The sequence below is a fragment of the Pipistrellus kuhlii genome, unplaced genomic scaffold (genome assembly GCF_014108245.1).
Source record: "Pipistrellus kuhlii isolate mPipKuh1 unplaced genomic scaffold, mPipKuh1.p scaffold_m20_p_3, whole genome shotgun sequence".
Classification (NCBI taxonomy): domain Eukaryota; kingdom Metazoa; phylum Chordata; class Mammalia; order Chiroptera; family Vespertilionidae; genus Pipistrellus; species Pipistrellus kuhlii.
The window spans coordinates 164,346,982-164,364,696 of record NW_023425529.1 but is presented as its reverse complement, the minus strand read 5'-3'; the positions used below and the strand labels follow the sequence as shown (position 1 = coordinate 164,364,696).

At 47.5% G+C, this 17,715-nt stretch overlaps 1 protein-coding gene across 6 annotated transcripts in view; it reads left to right on the top strand.

Annotated features, from left to right (window-relative positions):
* The window catches only part of IKBKB (inhibitor of nuclear factor kappa B kinase subunit beta), a 52,383-nt gene that overhangs the window by 10,381 nt on the left and 24,287 nt on the right, over positions 1-17,715 (top strand). For 5 of the 6 annotated variants that reach the window (XM_036455005.2, XM_036455004.2, XM_036455003.2 and 2 more), the window contains exons 3-6: positions 1,836-1,930; positions 2,882-2,999; positions 6,075-6,144; positions 17,211-17,299. In XM_036455005.2, coding sequence (XP_036310898.1) covers positions 1,836-1,930; positions 2,882-2,999; positions 6,075-6,144; positions 17,211-17,299 — 372 coding nt within the window. Of the gene's footprint in view, positions 1-1,835; positions 1,931-2,362; positions 2,441-2,881; positions 3,000-6,074; positions 6,145-17,210; positions 17,300-17,715 lie in introns of those variants that run through there. The other variant, XM_045588848.1, reaches the window with a different exon arrangement.

The following is a 17,715-nucleotide window of genomic DNA, read 5'->3' as shown; positions in this document are numbered from 1 at the left end:
GATCATGGCTGGTTTGGTAAATGTGTGTCTGTGATGCAGCTCTGCTGCCACAAGGGCAGCCACATGCACCCTGGGAGGTCTTGTCACGATCCTTGGCATGTGTTTTTTTTTTAAAGTCCCATCCAGTACCATATAATTGCTGCACTTATAAGGCTAATAATTATAAGGCTTATGATTGTTTTCAGTATGCGTTTTTATAACATGAGAAAATGGTCTGGCAGCATCTCGACACCAAAGTATGTGAATGATACTTATGGCAGATGGGTAGAGGGCAGCAGTAGGATTTTGGGATGGTTTTGCGATATTTTCTTATTGAGCGGTTATGTACCTTCCTGCACTCGGTGGCTCTTCCCGGGTGCCTGCTGAGCATAGGGCTATTGGGGAGGTTCTAGCTGCATGTGTACAGAACACAGTATTGGTATGGCTTGCTCACTAATGGCAGGACCATTTCCCAGGCTGGTGTCACCAAAGCCTTAGCCAGGGGCAGCTGCTGTCCCTCAGCATTCCTTGAGGCCCCCATGGAGGTTGGAGCAGCGTAGTGGGGGACCCCCTTGTAGTGTCTGGAACAGCCAAGGCCAGAGCCACTGTCCCTGCTACTGCCAGTGCTGTATCTCAGGGCCTTCCACGTTTAGTCTGTCCCCATGGGCTCCTTGGTGCTGCCTAGAGCACTAAGTCAGAGGGAGGAGCAGATCCTCAGGACCCAGGCAATCGGTTAATTATTCACAAACATTTTATTACCTTCTCTTCCATTCACAAAACCTCAATTGAGGGCATTGTGCTAGTTAGTGGAATAGAGGTTAAAGTGCATGAGGACAGACAAATTTAACTAAGAAAAGAGGAAATAACCCTATGGCCCCATGGGAAATAAGTCTTTGGCAGGTATGTACAATACAATGGAGGAGTTACCTGTTTTGGGAGGAAGGCAAGAGCCCCTTGCAGTAGGAAGACTGTAGTGCCTGTGCACCTGTCGGAGCATAGTCTAGAAAAACGCGGGAGTGGGACAAGTGGACTAGCCTAGCTGCAGAGTTAGATGCCTGGGCTGGAGCCATGGGAGAATGTCTGGGAAGGCAGTTGGAGCCAAGCTTCAGAGGACTTCAAATGCCAGGGGTACCTGCAGAACATGGGGTTCCCCCAGGAGTGTTGTTGGACATCTGCAAGGGGCTCAGCTTCATGGCAGTCCTGTAGTTGGTCATCTGTATCCCCATTTTAGAGATGAAAAAACTTTGAGTCAAACCAAATGGTTTGCTCAAGGTCACGGAGCTAGTAAATGGCTGAGTTGGAATTTGAATCAGTCTGTCTTCCACCTACTGTACTAGCTAGGCCTGCATTCTCTCTAGAGAGAGAAACATGAAAAAGAAGAGAAACACAAAACATGAAGAGAATGTGGCATTAACTCTTTGGTTGAGCCACATGGAAGTATCAGTTGTGCAGGTCATAATGGTCAAGATGGCAACGTCATATGGTTCAACCTGGTATGACAGCAGACGGGTTCGGAGGAATGAGAAATCTCTCGGGTTGGGATGGTCAGCCCAGGGTTCAAGGAGGAGGTGGGAGTGGAGCAAGGCCTCATGTGGACTCTGGATGGATAGAAATAAGGAGAGAGAAGGGCAGGGTGAGATGAGAGGCAGGGAGGGTAGAGACCAGCCTGATGGGCCGGTAGGTGTCTTGAGGATATTTACCAGCATATATATATCAATATATGGGCCCCAGGAGCTGGGAGGTGATCAAGATCCATGCTTGGGGCTCTAGGGAGACAATTCCCGATTTGAGCCATGAGTTTCTCTGTGGTTGGTCATTGGTTGTGCTGATCCTTCCTGTGTGTGCTCTCCCCGCAGGAAACAGGTGAGCAGATTGCCATCAAGCAGTGCCGGCAGGAGCTCAGCCCCCGGAATCGAGAGCGGTGGTGCCTGGAGATCCAGATCATGAGAAGGTGAGGTCGGAGCACCAGTACGCCCAGCCACTTTGACAGAGTCGCCCCCGGGGAAGATTGGGGATGGAGGGAGGTGTCAAGGGTACTGCTGGAGCTGAGGGACCATGGGACATTGAGATGAAATCTGGAGGGTGCCAGCTGAACTTTGGCATCTGGAGCAACAGCCCCACCTGCTGCGAATCTCAGTGCCTCAATCAGAATACCGGCCACACCATCCAGGTAGATGGATTCCAGAGCAGTGGTGCTTAGTGTCCAACAACGGCCCTGTCAGGGGCTTCTGGGCAGTGTTATTTGTCATATGAAGGACTTTAAAACAGTTACCCCAGTGAATTTTCCTTCGTCAGCAAAAACCCCTTTCCCCCTCTATTTCCAATTCCAAGGTGGCATGTGACTCCACTGCTGTGAACCTATTGCTGATATTTATTCCTCCAGTGTGGAGACACGGCCTGTCAGTCCCTAGATGGACACGGTCCTCCTAGCAGCCCCATCAGCTCGGAAGACCTCAAACAGGTGCTCCCTCCACGAACCTCTTTAAAAAGGGGAGACGTCACCTTGTCTGCATGCACAGACACGCATCCGGACACTCACTCACCACCGCCACTCCAGTGACGTGAGATTGGCAATCCCTCTACTTCCTCTGCCTTTAGAAGCAGTTTCGAAGTACGATGAGGACTTGATATGGGGCACTCAAAAGAAAATTCAGTTATACTGATGCAGCCACAGAGCTCTTGAGTTCATGGTGCTGAAAGCAGATCTGGGTGGATGCTAACGGACCGGGCACCGGGGTGAGTCGCCGGTTCCTGACCTCTGCCTTCCTTCTTGCTCCCGAGAGCAGCTGGCTATTCTAGGCCTTTGCTAGAAGGCGAGCTCTGATGAGACATGGACAGAGTGAGGAATGGGTTTGAGCCAATGCTTGGGTTCCTCCCTCATGGGTTTCTCCTCCTTCTTTAGGCTCAACCACCCCAATGTGGTGGCTGCCCGGGATGTCCCCGAGGGGATGCAGAACTTGGCTCCCAATGACCTGCCCCTGCTGGCCATGGAGTACTGCCAGGGGGGCGATCTCCGAAAGGTGAGGCGTCCAGGGCGGCGGGCCCGGCCTGTCCGGGCGGGAGCCGTGGGGAGGGAGACCTTTCACCTCTTTCGTCATCAGGAAGCTCAGGGAGCCCCCGTGACTTCAGCGGGATTGCTTTTCCTTCTCAAATCCCCCGCCCGTGCCCCGTGTGGGGTGTGAATCAGAGGCTCTTACGAGAAAGCCAGGGAAGGGCTCACTGTACGTTCTGCACAGCGATTACTAAAACGACAAGGAAACAGTCCCCGGGTCTTCAGTGCGGGGAGAGACTGGACACGCTCCAAAACAAACTGTTCCTCCCTCGGCACGTCAGGGCCGCCTCAGTCTCTCATGGCAGCATCGCTGCCGTCCTTTTTAGGAGGGATGGCCCCCACAGACGTGGCAGCAGTGCCCTCAGGGTCCCCGAGTGGAGCAGGAAGGGGGCTGGCTCAGTAGTCAGGGAACCCAGCTGGGGTTCCAGAGCCACCACTGACTCGCCTTCGGGGCCCTGCTCTCTTTCTTTCCACATCAGCTTCTCTTTACGAGAACGTGCACTTCAGGGTGGGTGATGGCAGCTCTCCCTCCTCTCAGGGACGGTAGTGTGTGTCCACCTCCCCAGTGTTCTCTGAAACAGCATCCCACGTCCTGCTTTTTACACATTGCCTCGCTTGATTCACAACCCTGTGACACTGGCTAAGCAGTTAGGATTCCCGTGTAAAGGGTGGGCATCATGGCCCAGAGAGGGTTGGTGGCTACAACCCTCACCGCTGCAGTGGCAGAGGTTGGCCACAGCCCGCGAGAACCCGAATGCAGGCCACCTCTCCACCCGTGAAGCTGGGTTTTGCCGTGCAGCAAGAGGAGAACCGAAAGCTCTGAACAAAAACACTTGTTTTGTGTTGAAACGTCCCTGTTAGTGCGCTTCTCCCTCGGCTCTTCACTCTAGAGTGGGGTTTGAGAACGTCCGGCCTATAGACCGTACAAGGGAGGTGGGAAGACAGAGAGAGAAACAACATCACTGTGAGAGAGACACGTCCATTGGTTGCTTCCCGCACACAGGGCTTGAGCCCGCAACCAAGGTACACACCGCCCTTTCAGTCCACAGGCCGAAGCTCTGTTCGCTGAGCCAAACTGGCCACGGCTAGCAGGCTGACTGTTGAGGCGATAATTTCGTATGGCCCTCGAATGATGCTGTAAATATCCAAGTGGTCCTTGGCAGGAGAAAGGTCCCGCAGCCCTGCTCTGGAAGGAGGTCCGTGAGGGGGGTGCCCTGGCAATTCTTCTGCCTTCACAGGGCAGTTTCCCAGCACCATGCGCTGTTCTCATTACTCTGTGGCCCCTCCCGCCTCCTTTCTCACCAGGAAACTTTCCGCGGAGGTTGATCCGCCCCAGTAGCTCTCTCCGCCCCGGGAGGTGGGCGCATGGGAGTGCCCCAGCAGGATGTGAGCACAGTCGCTGGCAGGGACCGCAGGCAGGGCACTGATAACAGATGAGAAATGAGGAACGTGACAACGCTTCGACTTCCCTCTGTATTTTCCTAACCTTTGACAATCATCGGATTACTAACTGCAGTTATTTGAGGAGATAAAGCCACGTTGTAGTTGAGCAGATGGTTCTTTGAGGGCAATGTAGGGAGGTAGGTGGGATGAGACCAGGTTGTGGAGGACTGAGCAGGGGACGTCAGACTTGCTCTCGTAGGCGGCAGAGAGCCTGCCAGCCAGGGAAGAAGACACACACTTGGGCATGACCGGCCTGGCGTGGGCGCAGGGTGCTCCGAGGAAGCAGGAAGTGATGGCAGCCCAAGGGGCCTCTGCCCGTGTTGTCACCCACAGGGTGGGGGTGGGAGAACGTGGAGGAGGGTGCTGCTGCCCAGAGCGATGGGGTTCTCTGGGTTCTCCAGATGAGGTGGCCTGTCTTTCCCCTCCTCTAAAAAGTTCACAGTCTATACACCCTGGTCTTAGCGAGACAAGCGTGGCCAGCACGCGAGCAAGTGTAAAAGCCAGAACAGACTGAAAGAGCGAAGTCCGTATGCCCCGCTCAGGAAACTGGCTCTTGAGGGTTCATGGTTATAAGTGCTAAGTCAATGACTGTAAACATCAATTGGGAAGTTTTGTCTCTACTGCCAATTTCCAGCAGTATATTGGGCCGCTCCATAAGCTGAGAGGGCCAGGAGGGCAAAGGGGTTAAGTGTTTGGGCTTGAGCCAAAAACAGTTTGGCTCAGTGGATAGAGCGTTGGTCTGTGGACTGAAGGGTCCCGGTTCGATTCCGGTCAAGGGCATGTATATTGGTTGCGGGCACATCCCCAGTAGGGGGTGTGCAAGAGGCAGCTGGTGGATGTTTCTCTCTCATCGATGTTTCTGGCTCTCTATTCCTCTCCCTTCCTCTCTGTAAAAAAATCAATAAAATATATATTTTTAAAAAGTGTATATTTGGGCTCGAGCCTCAGATACACACAGCTTCCTATGCCAGCTCTGCCTGGAATGGCTGTGTGAACAGACAGGTCGCTGACCCCCTCCAGTCTCAGGTTACTCACCTATGAAATGGGAATTCCATCAGCGCTTACCTCAGTGGCAGTGGGGAGGATGCAGTGAGACATTGCAGGTAAAGCTTTACCTGGCTTATCTGTGCGGAGGTTAGCCCGGTGCCAGGCACGTAGTAAGTGCTCATTCAGTATTCGCTCCTGTCATCATCACTGGCAGGGCAATGCTGGGAAGCGGTCAGAAGGTGGTTTGTAGCGAGAGCCTTCCACCCTGCCTTTTGTGGGACGGTCAGGCCCCGTAGACCAATTGTGATTGTGCTTAGACTCTGGCCTGTCTCCCTCAAAACTGCACCGCAGGTGAGACTGAAAATCCCTCATCTTAGAATGACTCAGAGGCGCCTCAGCTATTCGTAACCGAGCGCTTCTTGGAGTTCTCAGTCTGCTTCCTCCTCTTCCGCCTTGGGCCAGTTCCTGCCAGTCCCACTGCCCATCAGCCCAGGTCCCCAAAGCCCAGGGCCAGGGTCTGCACTCACATGATTTCAGCTGATAAAAGCTCCTGGGGGACTTATTGGCGGTGGGTGACCAGTCAGCCTGACACTTCTTTCCATCTTCTTGACAGTACCTGAACCAGTTTGAGAACTGCTGTGGCCTACGGGAAGGAGCCATCCTCACCTTGCTGAGTGACATTGGTAAATCCCAGACCTGGAAGGCAGGTCTGGCCCTCCAGGGAGAGTGTGGGGTGCCCCTGTGAGTCCTCGTGGGGCCCAGCGGAGAGATTTTGGTCATTACAGAGGGCTGAGGTGTGACAGACAGACAGCGTGGGGAGGTCAACAAGGGGTTAGGCCAGTCAGGCAGGCACTGAACTCAAATAGATTTCCCTTCCTTCCGGACTAAGTCATGAAGTGAATTATGATGTATATAGAGCAACAAATTTCCTTTCCCATTACAAATCTCCCCTCCCTACTTTCCTGGAATGGCCAGCGGTGGGGCAGGTTGTCACTTGAATGAATCTCACCCCTTCGCAATGACTTTTTCCACTTCCACTCTGGCAGCTCTTTTGCCAACCCCAGGCATAGGAAAAACCGCCCTTGTTCAATCCTGGGGCACTGATGGTGTCCTCAGAGGAGGGTGGCACTCTCTGAGAAGGCAAGTCTGGCTTCGGGGAGAAGAGTGTCCACTGACTGCAGAGGTCAGAAGCAATGCCAGATTGATTGAGATCTAGAGTTATCCAGAGTTTATCACTGAGTGTTGCCCTGAGATTTGGGGAATGATATACCATTTTCATCCCTTTTTCACGGAAACATTTTTAAAGCTGTATTTCGTTTGCTCACACTTTATTTTATAGAAAAATGCCAAACATACAGAAAAGTTGAAAGAGTAGTCCAGTAAAACCCACATACCTGTCACCTAGATTCACCACTTGTTACCATTTTGCCCCAAGCTGTGTTCTTCTAAGTCTTGGCCCAGTCTCTAAGATACTTTGCCTTGCTACTGTGGGTCTGCCTCTAACTTGCACTATGCCACTATACACACACACACACACACACACACAGAGTGGCCAGATTATTATGATCTCTGAATGCATAATAATCTGGCCACTCAGTGTATATCCTATATAATAAAAGGTTAATATGCAAATTGTCCCCTCAACCAGGAGTTTGACCAGCAGGCTGGCCGGCCAACTGCTCATGTCCCCTTCCCCTGGCCAGGTTGGCCAGACCCTACCCATGCACAAATTCATGCACCAGGCCTCTAATATATATATATATATATATATATATATATATATATATATATATATATATATATATATATAACACACACACACACACACACACACACACACACACACACACACTGAGTGGCCAGATTATGATGTGTTCAGAGATCATAATAATATGGCCATTCAGTATATAAGTGTGTGTGTGTGTGTGTGTGTGTATGTGTGTGTGTAATAAAAACATAATATGCTAATTAGACCCAACAGCTGAAAGAACTTCCAGATGTTATTCTGGACATCCTTCCGGATGAAGCTGTGGTGGCGGGGCTGAGGCAGAGGCAGTTAGGGGCGATCAGGCAGTCAGGTGAGCAGTTAGGGGTGATCATGCAGGCAGGCAGAATGGTTATGGGTGATCAGGCAGGTAGGCAGAGTGGTTAGGGATGATCAGGCAGGCAGGTAGGTAGATGGTTAGGGGTGATCAGGTAGTTAAGTAAGTGGTTAGGGACGATGAGGTAGGCAGGTGAGTGGTTAGGAGCCAGCAGTCCCAGATTACGAGAGGGATAACAAATTGCCATGTTAGGCCTGATCCCTGCATAGAAAATCTGTTCATCCTATAAACTTTTGCTTGATGTCACTGCTTTAAGGGACATCTTTAGGAAATCTGATGCCAAGAAGTGAGTCAAGCACTGTTCCTATGTTTTGCTATAGCATTTTCTGCTCAGCCACATTCTAGGTCCTATCCCCACTGAAATCTGATTCACCTGTCTCCCTCCTGGACTGTAAGCTCCTCAAGGGATTGGGCCTAAACCAACAGTCGAACATCCCCTGAGGGGTCTCGGATTGCGAGAGTGTGCAGACCAGGCTGAGGCCTCCACCCCATGCATGAATTTTGTGCACTGGGCCTCTAGTATATCTATATATCTCTATCTTAAATTGATTTTTAGAGAGAGAGAAAGGGAGGGAAAGAGAAACATTGATATGAGTGAAACGTTGATTGGCTGCCTGATGCACGCCCCTACCAGGGATCTAGTCTACAACCTGGGCACGTGCCCTGATTGGGAATCAAAAAGGCAAACTTTTGGTGCATAAGATGATGCCCAGCTGACTGAACCACACTAGTTGGGCACTCTGTTCCACTTTTGATGGAAAGTGAGCAAGAAGGAAATGAAATGGGGCAAAGTTAAACAATGACATATTTAAGATTAATATCCAAACAGTCTGCTGACCACTGGCTCAGTGGATAGAGAGTGTCAGCCTGCGGACTCAAGGGTCCCAGGTTCAAAACCAGTAAAGGCGTGTACCTTGGTTGCGGGCACATCCCCAGTAGGGAGTGTGCAAGAGGCAGCTGATTGATGTTTCTCTCTCATTGATGTTTCTAACTCTCTATCCCTCTCCCTTCCTCCTGTAAAAAAAAAATCAATAAAATAAAAAATAAATTAAAAAAAAGATCCAAACAGTCTTAAAATTTCATCTCCTCCTCTATCCTGTGTCTTTATCTTTTGGATAGAGTTCAGTAAGGGCAGTTTGACATTGCACCAATTAGATCTGATTGGGATGGATATCCATCACTGGCCAGACTGATTCCTTCATGCATTGGCCCCTATGGATCTCCTGGAAGGGTCCTGTCTGTCTACCTAGAGAGTCTAGTCTGTAGGTCGAGAATCTCATCTGTGTCTTTGACACCTTGCTACATGGCTAGCCCATCTACATTTTGCTCAGACATTTACTTGATTGTTTTCCCCGGTGGCCAGATCATTAATTTATTTTCTGTTGAGTTGGGTTGAAAGCAGGTTAATAGGTTGGGGGATATTTTGTTCTTGATGGGCAACTTTTATTTTGTTTCTCCCTTGTTAGGGCTTCAGGTAATTTACTAAAATGTTTTCCTTGCCAATATTTTTCTTTCACACATCGTGCATTCAGCAAATAGTTATTAAGAAAGTCTTAAATTATTGGCTTAGGCACACATAACTGTTTACTTCCTCATATAACATTTTAACTTCCTCAAGTGATTCTCTAGTGATATTAATAGAAATTCTTCCAGTTGTATATCCAATTACCGCTGACTTGTGAAGTAGCTTTTGTACTATTTATTACCTGTTTAAGTTGTACGTGTGTGTTTAAGATATCTGTAAATCAGAATAACCAAGAGGTAAACATCAAAGGACTTAACGTTGCTGTTCAGTTCACTTATAGGTGAATGAATATTAAAATTCTTTAGGTCTCTGATTTCCTATCTTTCCTCTTCATGACCACAAATTGGTATTAATGAGGTGTTGAAGTACAGTAGTAGTACACTAGAATTAAATTCTCAAAGGTGGAGACTGAAATCATTGCTATGACTTCAGCGTTTGGAACCATAATATCTTATCTAGCAGCTTCTCCATAAATATTTGTCAAATGAGTGAAATAAATTCCAAGATAAATTAAAATAAGTAAGGACCTATTAAAAAGAAAGATATCAACATATATATAACACTACCAGGTCAAATACCAGCTCTTCTATTAATTGGCAGTGTGACCTTAGGCATGCTACTTCATTTTTAAGAACATCAGTTTTATTAGCTGTAAAATGGGACCATTACTCCCATTATTAGAATTGTTATGAGGCTAAAATGAGATGATGTAGCTGAGACCGGTTTGGCTTAGTGGATAGAGCGTTGGCCTGTGGACTGAGGAGTCCCAGGTTCGGTTCCGGTCAAGGGCATGTACATTGGTTGCGGGCATATCCCCGGTAGGGGTTGTACAGGAAGCAGCTGGTTGATGTTTCTCTCTCATTGATGTTTCTAGCTCTGTATCCCTTTCCCTTCCTCTCTGTAAAAAAATCAATAAAATATATATTTTTATTTTTTATTTATTTTTTAAAAATATATTTTATTGATTTTGTACAGAGAGGAAGGGAGAGAGATAGAGAGTTAGAAACATCAATGAGAGAGAGTCATCGATCAGTTGCCTCTTGCACACCCCCTACTGGGGATATGCCCGCAACCAAGGTACATGCCCTTGACCGGAATCGAACCCAGGTCCCTTCAGTCCCCAAGCCGACGCTCTATCCATTGAGCTAAACCGGTCCCGGCTAAAATATATATATTTTTAAATGAGATGATGTACATAAGGCTTCTAGAAGAACTGCAGTCACCAAGTGTTGGTTTCTTTCTCATTTCCTTTCCCCTCTGGATTTGGATTTAGAGCATCCCTTTTGAAAATCTTATCCTAATATGGGTGTGGACCTGGGATTGGGATCCAGTGAGCCAGGTGGGAGGTTGTCTTTGAAACTTCTCTTCCTCAGACCCATTCCTATCAGGCAGTTTTTGTAAGCAGTTACCTCCCCTGCCTTTGTTATGGTTGGTTGAGGTGGCTGATAATGTTGTATTTTACTTTTTTTTTTTTTTTTACTCATTTCTGATTTGTATATTCATCAAATTTATTTCTTTTGCAAGCGTTTTGTCACTGAGCCAGAGGTCAAAAGCTTTTCTTGGAGCTCATCTCACTTAACTGTTCTGTACTCTGAAACATTTCCTGAACTTATTTTGTTCTAGTTTGTTTCAAGTGCTGGCGCCACGTTCCCTTTGTTGGAGTTGCCACTTCTCTTCTCTGCCAGGTTGACTTCAGATAAGCAGCAGAGCCACACCCTTCACTGCTGGGTCTGGATTCATTGCCTTCTGGGTTACACCTGTGTAGCCCCCCACCCCCACCCCCATATCTTCTGTGCCACTCACCTCCCAGAGATGCCCACTCAGAGCAGCACCAAGATGATAGACACAGATAGGGTTTTCCCAGTGAACTTTCCATTGCCCGAGAAGCGCTGCAGTGTACATGTGAGAACATGAGCAGGTGCCTGGCGAGCACATGGTGAGCCCTGTTTCCTCTGCCAGGGCAGGCCAGTTCGACCATTGTTCTCTGCTGGTAAGAGATCCGGAGACAGTTGCAGGGGCAGCTAGGAAATATTTGTCTTCCCAAGAATATGATTCTAAAATAGCTTAAGAAGGTTGTATCTGAATGGACTCTATTAAAGCAGTCTTGCTCATTGTTCTTTGGAAAACATTGGCGTGTATTTCCTTCTGACAGTAGAGGAGCAGACTCCTGGGCACTCAGGATTGAGGCACAGATTGGAGTCCCACGTCTCCGCTCTCTGAGGGTGGGGACCTGCCACGCAGGCCAGCTGGGTGGGCCAGTTGTGCATTTGCCAGGGTCTTACTCAGTTTCAGAACTGACTCAGTCTTCCCAATTCTCCAGGTGGCTGGTTTACTGTGGTGACTGACCATCCTATCCTCTGAGCCTTCGGGAACTTCACTCCCTGTTTTTGTCTGTGCTTCTTCCTTTGAGTAGCCATCTCTGTCCTTATTGGAACTGCTCCTAGAAGGCACCCAGTACTTCAACATTGAAGAGCAGAGAGGGATTCAAAGAGGACACAGGGCTTTAGGGAACAAAGCTGTCAGCCTGGAAATCAGAAAATTGAGCTCTCCATTTAGTGTTTCTCTAATTGTGGAATCATAACAAAAGAGGATCACTCGATATCAGAAATGCAGATCATTTGTATATAAAGTATGTTGGAAAGCATAAATAACCAGGTTAATGAATATCTGTATATATAAAAGCACAGCGACCAAATGGCAGAGTGACCGGGAATGGTCAACCAGTCGCTATGACGCGAATATTCCTGGTATATTCAACAGCTCAACGCAGGAGCTGCCCCCGGTGGTCAGTGCGTTCCCATAGTGGGAGCAGCCGCTAGCAGGCCCAGGGTGAGGCCGAGTCTCTGCACCTATCAAATACCTGAGACAATCAGGGTCAGACTCTGGCCTGACCCCACCAGCTGATGTGGCCCTCTAAGGTGTGTTCTAGAAAGAGCGCAGGGAGCTGGCATAGGCAGATGGCAAGAGAGGACGTGACTGTGGACCCCCCATTGAGGCTGTGCTGCTGGCTGAGGATCCTGGAGCACGGCTGCCCTAAACATCCCTGATGGTGTCACTGACCTGGCATCACATCAGAGGACATTCACCGAGTGGCTTCGGCGTGCAAAGCTCTCTGCCAGGTTCCTCCAGGACACAGAACATGCTTTTACCCAAGACATTACCCCGAAATAGCAGCTCAGACTAATTTCCTCATTCAGCAGCTGCTCAGGGGGCAGGTCCACAGCTGCTCAGCTGACGGGGATGAGCGGTGCTCCTTCAGCAGGCCAATCCCCACAGGCCATCCTCCCACCAGTGCATGAATTCGTGCACTGGGCCTATAGTCTGCTAATAAAAGAGTGATATGCTAATTAGATCAAGTTGACTGTACATCTTCTGGTCGTCCTGCCTTCCTTCCAGACAAAGCCATGGTGGCAGGGGCTGAGGCATAGGTGGCTCGGGGCGATCAGGCTGGCAGGAGAGGGCAGTTATGGGTGATCAGGTAGGCAGGCAGGTGAATGGTTAGGAGCAAGTGGTCCCGGATTATGAGAGGGATGTCCCAGAGTGGAGAGGGTGTATGTGGGCTGGCTGAGGGACCCCCCACTCCATGCATGAATTTCATGCACCAGGCCTCTAGTAATAATAATAATAATAAAAGAGAAAACAACTATCTGTCAGTTCTGGCTTCTCCTCTTTCTCAGCTCTGTCTGCTTGTGTGAGGACCTTTATTAGTCTACTTATATTACTATTTCCTCTTTATGGAAAACTGTGGTAACTTTCTGGGCCTACAAAAAAAAATGTAAAAAATAAAAGAGAGATTTGGGCTAGGTGGCCTTAGAGAAGGTCCATTCTAACTTTAAATATTCCATTTTCATTATTCAGGTAGCTGATTTTCAGAATGGTTGCCCCAGAATGTCTTTATTTTAAATGTTTTTACTGATTTTAGAGAGAGAGGAAGGGGAGGGAGAGAGAAGCATCAACCGGCTACCTCCTGCATGTCCCGTACTGGGGACTGAGCCTTCAACTGAGGCATATGCTCTGACAAGAATTGAACCAGAGACCTCACCAGGCATTGGACGACTCTCAACCAACTGAGCCACACTGGCCCGGGCACCCCAGAAAGTCTTGATGTTCTCTCCATTGTTCCATCCTGACTACTTCCCACAGTTTCTCTCCCCTCTCCCTTAATGCATCCTCTTTTCCCTAGAGCTTTGCTTGATGCATTCTTTTATTTCTGCTCCATCCTATCTGTCCCTGGACTGACCACCCACTACTTCCCAATATTCTGTCTGCCAGGTCTTTCTCATGACATCTATAGTAATCACATCTCCAAAATCTGCATGTTCAACTCTGACCTCCTTCTTGCATCGCTTGTCCTACCTTCCTGCCAATTTTGAATCTCCTATTTAAAAAGCGTCCAAATCCTTTCAGCCTTCCTTTGTGTGGTATATGCCACTTTCTTTTGTGCCTGCACTAATGGTGTCATAGGAAATTACTATAATGACCGCCTACCTCACCTCCTTATCCCCGTTTTATCAATCCATCTTTCATTTGAAAGGACACTTTAAAAATTTTTTTATGTATTGTTTAAAGTAGGGGTGTCGAACTCAATCAGAGAAGGGGCCAAAATCTAAAATCCAGCCTAAATCACGGGCCGAATGGTTTACTGAACAGTCATAAACTGTCATTGTGATGGAAACGCAGCGGAGTGCAGTGATGACAGCGCGGTGCGAGCCACATTGCAAGGCCTGGCAGGACGGATTTGGCCCGCGGGCCTTGTGTTTGACACATGTGGTTTAAAGTATTACAAATAGTAATACTTTGTCTCCTTTTCTTCCCCATTGACCTTCCCTCTGCCTCCTCTATTCCCCCCTCTCCCCCACACATGCCCTTACCGCCCCTACCCCCCAGTGTTTTGCGTCCATTGTTTATGCTTATATACATGCATACAAGTGAAAGGATACTTTCCTTATAAATCCATCATTAGATCAAGGCCAAACCTCTTAACTTTCCATTTCTCCCAATACACTGAGCCAGCTTCACATGTACATGACTCTGAAAATCCACTTTTCAATCCTGCTAGCCTTTGCATATGCTCCTCCTTTGAGAATGCTGCTCCTACATCTCCCCAACAACCCTATGCCTTTTTATTTTTTGAAGGTCTCCCTTCCATGGAGACTTCCCTGATCTGTCACTCACCATGGTTTTTCCTCTCATGGTTTTTCCTTTCCCCCTTTTGCCTATTTCCTCATTTGGTACCTGGCATCTCTGCTGTTGTTACATGATCTCTGCCTGTGCTTGGCAATAAGGACTATCTTCTGGGTTTGGGGCCTGTTGAACAGACTCTGTGCTGTAAGTGAAGAAAGCGCTTTGGTTCACTGGCACATTTTCCACAACACCTAGCAAACAGAAGACACTTTATATGTTGTTAGTTGAATGGATGAGAGAATTATTTTTCACTTTTCTCGTAGCACTTGGCATGACCGCCTCGCCACCTTGCTGCTTAGTCATAGGAACCATTTTAGCTGGGAAACCGTTAGCTGGACTAAGTCTTTCTCCACATGTCTGCACTTGGCCTTTTAATGTGTTTCATTTGGAAAGTCCAGTGACACCAAAATGACTGGCACATAGTAGGAACATGGTCGGTTTTTATGGAGTGAACGAACATCCTGTTGCCCTTCTTACTCATTGCTCACTTAAATCACCAATTGCTGGTTGCCTTTTCAGTCTCTTCTAATCTCTGTGTTAGTCTTTTGGTCCATTTATCTTTCCATTTCTTCTTCTATGGAAATTTTCCCAAACACAAATGTTCTTAAGGGAGTTTAGTAATCCTTTTGAATTTGGAGGGTGGTAAGTATAGATTCATGGACACAACCTTTATAAACCTGTTTTTCTACAAGGAAGTCTAGCTGGTCCTATCTGTCGCCTATCTTGTGATTTGTAAATCTAAAGAAATACTCAGGATCTGTGCTTTGGGATTCTAGTTCATCAATAAGGTGTGACACACTCTTCAGTTATATATTCGTCTACCTCATGAGCTAAATACTGAATGCCAAGCCTAACAAGGATAACAGAAGGAGGCTATCGTTTTCCTGTATGCAGTATCTGTCCTAGGAATTCTTTTCTATAATTGGAACATGAGAAATGAACTTTCAGGCTTTGATGCTTATGTTGTGGTTTTCAATTTTTATACATGTATATTATCACTATTGTTAGATGTTTAGATTTTTAAATAAAATTTCAAATGCAAAAGTATTTTTCTTAACCTCAAATTCTTGTTTTCCACTTAACTTAAATCTAATGAGGTTCTCTTGGCTTCAGACAATTTTGATTTATTTTATTATGATCCTCAGGTTCTATTTGGTAAAATGTAGCACAGTCAAGCTGAACTAAGCTTTTTAAGGACTGATTCTGCCTACCAAAGTTTTGACTCTTTCACTCAGTCCAAGAAACTATATATAACAATGCCTTTAATTTTTTTTTTAAATATATATTTTATTGATTTCAGAGAGGAAGGTAGAAGGAGAGAGAGAGAGAAAAACATCAATGAGAGAGAATCATGAATCGGCTGCCTCCTGCACACCTCCCACTGGGAATTGAGCCCGCAACCTGGGCAGGTGCCCTGACCGGGAATTGAACTGTGACCTCCTGTTTCATAGGTTGATGCTCAACCACTGAGCCATGCCAGCCAATTAACTTCTTTAATTTCCAACTTTAAGTTGATAAAAATAACTGAGAATAAATGACTGCTCTAAAATGAAGGTTAAAGTTTGTTATGTACAGTTGCTTAAGCATAAACGTAGTCAGCTATTAATACTAATCAGATTGAGTGACCAGCCTGCCATCTGCCCTCACTAAGGACCTGGTGACAGTTCTCAATCAGCAGGGCGTAGAGAATGGGGCTTTCAGTCTGATCCGAGCTCTTCTCCTCATGAGGAGCTGCTTGGGGCATCTCACCTGCTCATGCCCTGCCATTTGCACTGAGACGTTCACATTTAATTCAGAGGCCTTGTTTTAGTCTGTGTGCTTGTTCCAAAAACAGTGAGTCTCAATTTTCATATCTTCTTCTTTTGAACACATCAACCCACACTTTTTTTTTTTTTATATATTACTAAGGTCCCTCAGCCTGGCCTGCGCCCTCTCGCAATCCGGGACTCTTAGGGGATGTCGGACTGCTGGTTTCAGCCTGATTCCCGCAGGATGTAGTAGTGCAGGAAGCAACAGACAGCCAGGGAGGAGCCCAAGCCTGGGCCAGGCACTGCTCCTGCTCATCCTGGCGGCTGTGCCTGCTGCTGCAGCAGCAGCTCGTAGCACTGCTGTGGAGGCGGGAGAGGCTCCCACCGTAGCAGCTGCATTTGTCAGCCGTGTGCCCAGCATCTGGCACCTATTGGTAAGCTGAGCAGTGCGCATTGACCACCAGGGGCAGCCCCTGAATTGAGCGTCTGCCCCCTGGTGGTCAGTGCATGTCATAGTGACCGGTTGACCAGTCATTTGGTCACTTAGGCTTTTACATATATAGATACCCTGACATTCTTGTCATACACCCAAACAGGCCTTTTCTGAGCCCATCAATAAACATTTTGAGTTATTGCACATCTGTGCTCCCTGCTAGCCACTAGTTCAGTTTCAGCAGCAGTACCATCCCTGTGTGCAAAGTTGTGTTTGTGCAATTATTACAGTGTGTTATTGTACTTTGCTTTGATTCTTTAATAAAGCTTAGTAAAACAAAAATGAAAGTGTGATAAGAAACATAAGTCTTTAAAACTTAACACAATAGAGAACAAGATGGAATAGAATTTTTTTAGGCATTGAAAGTAGCAAAGTCTTTCATTTCATTTGGACAATCAGTGGATCTAAGCCAAGTTAGACTGTAGTTGGTGACCTCAAGGATTCGAAGCAACGTGTTCTTTGCGTGAGAAAGTCAGATTCCTGTGGTGGTCCAAGTTCTGCTTACATAGCCAGGTCCTCCTCACTTGGCCTGAGGGGCAGCTGCCTAGGCCCCATCCCTCCACCGTTTCTGTGCCTGGGGAGTCAGACTGTGGGTCAGGCACACACAATATTCATTTCTCACAGTACAGGAGATTTTGAAGTGAAAAGTGTTTTTTGTAGGCTTAATGAAAACTCCTTCCCCTTTCCACCCTCTCAGCCTCTGCGCTTAGATACCTTCATGAGAACAGAATCATCCATCGGGACCTAAAGCCAGAAAACATCGTCCTGCAGCAAGGAGAGCAGAGAGTGAGTGACCCCCTCCTGGGGCTTGGAAAGTCCCAGGGGAAGCGGCTCTGGTGGAGGAGGGACAAGCTCTGCATGTTTGTTTACATTTGCGTTTCCTTGCGTTTACATTTGCTTTGATTCTCTGGGACTGCTTTTTGATCTGAAACAGGTAGAGGCAAGTTTGAATGGATTACATTGTTAATGGCCCAAGTGGCGGGAATCTGATAAGGAAAATAATGTTTTTCTTCCCACCTCCAGTGCCAACCTCTGGGACTAGCACTTCTTGGAAATAAAACATTTTGTTTCCATTTGTTTGAGAGCGTTCACTTTTGATGCTAGTATGGGAACCAGCTAAGTTGACTCTGGGTGGGGCTGAGAAGAGGTATTTGGAGCTGGCACCTGCCCATGGAGCCCGGTGCAGCCTGTGGTTTCCGCAG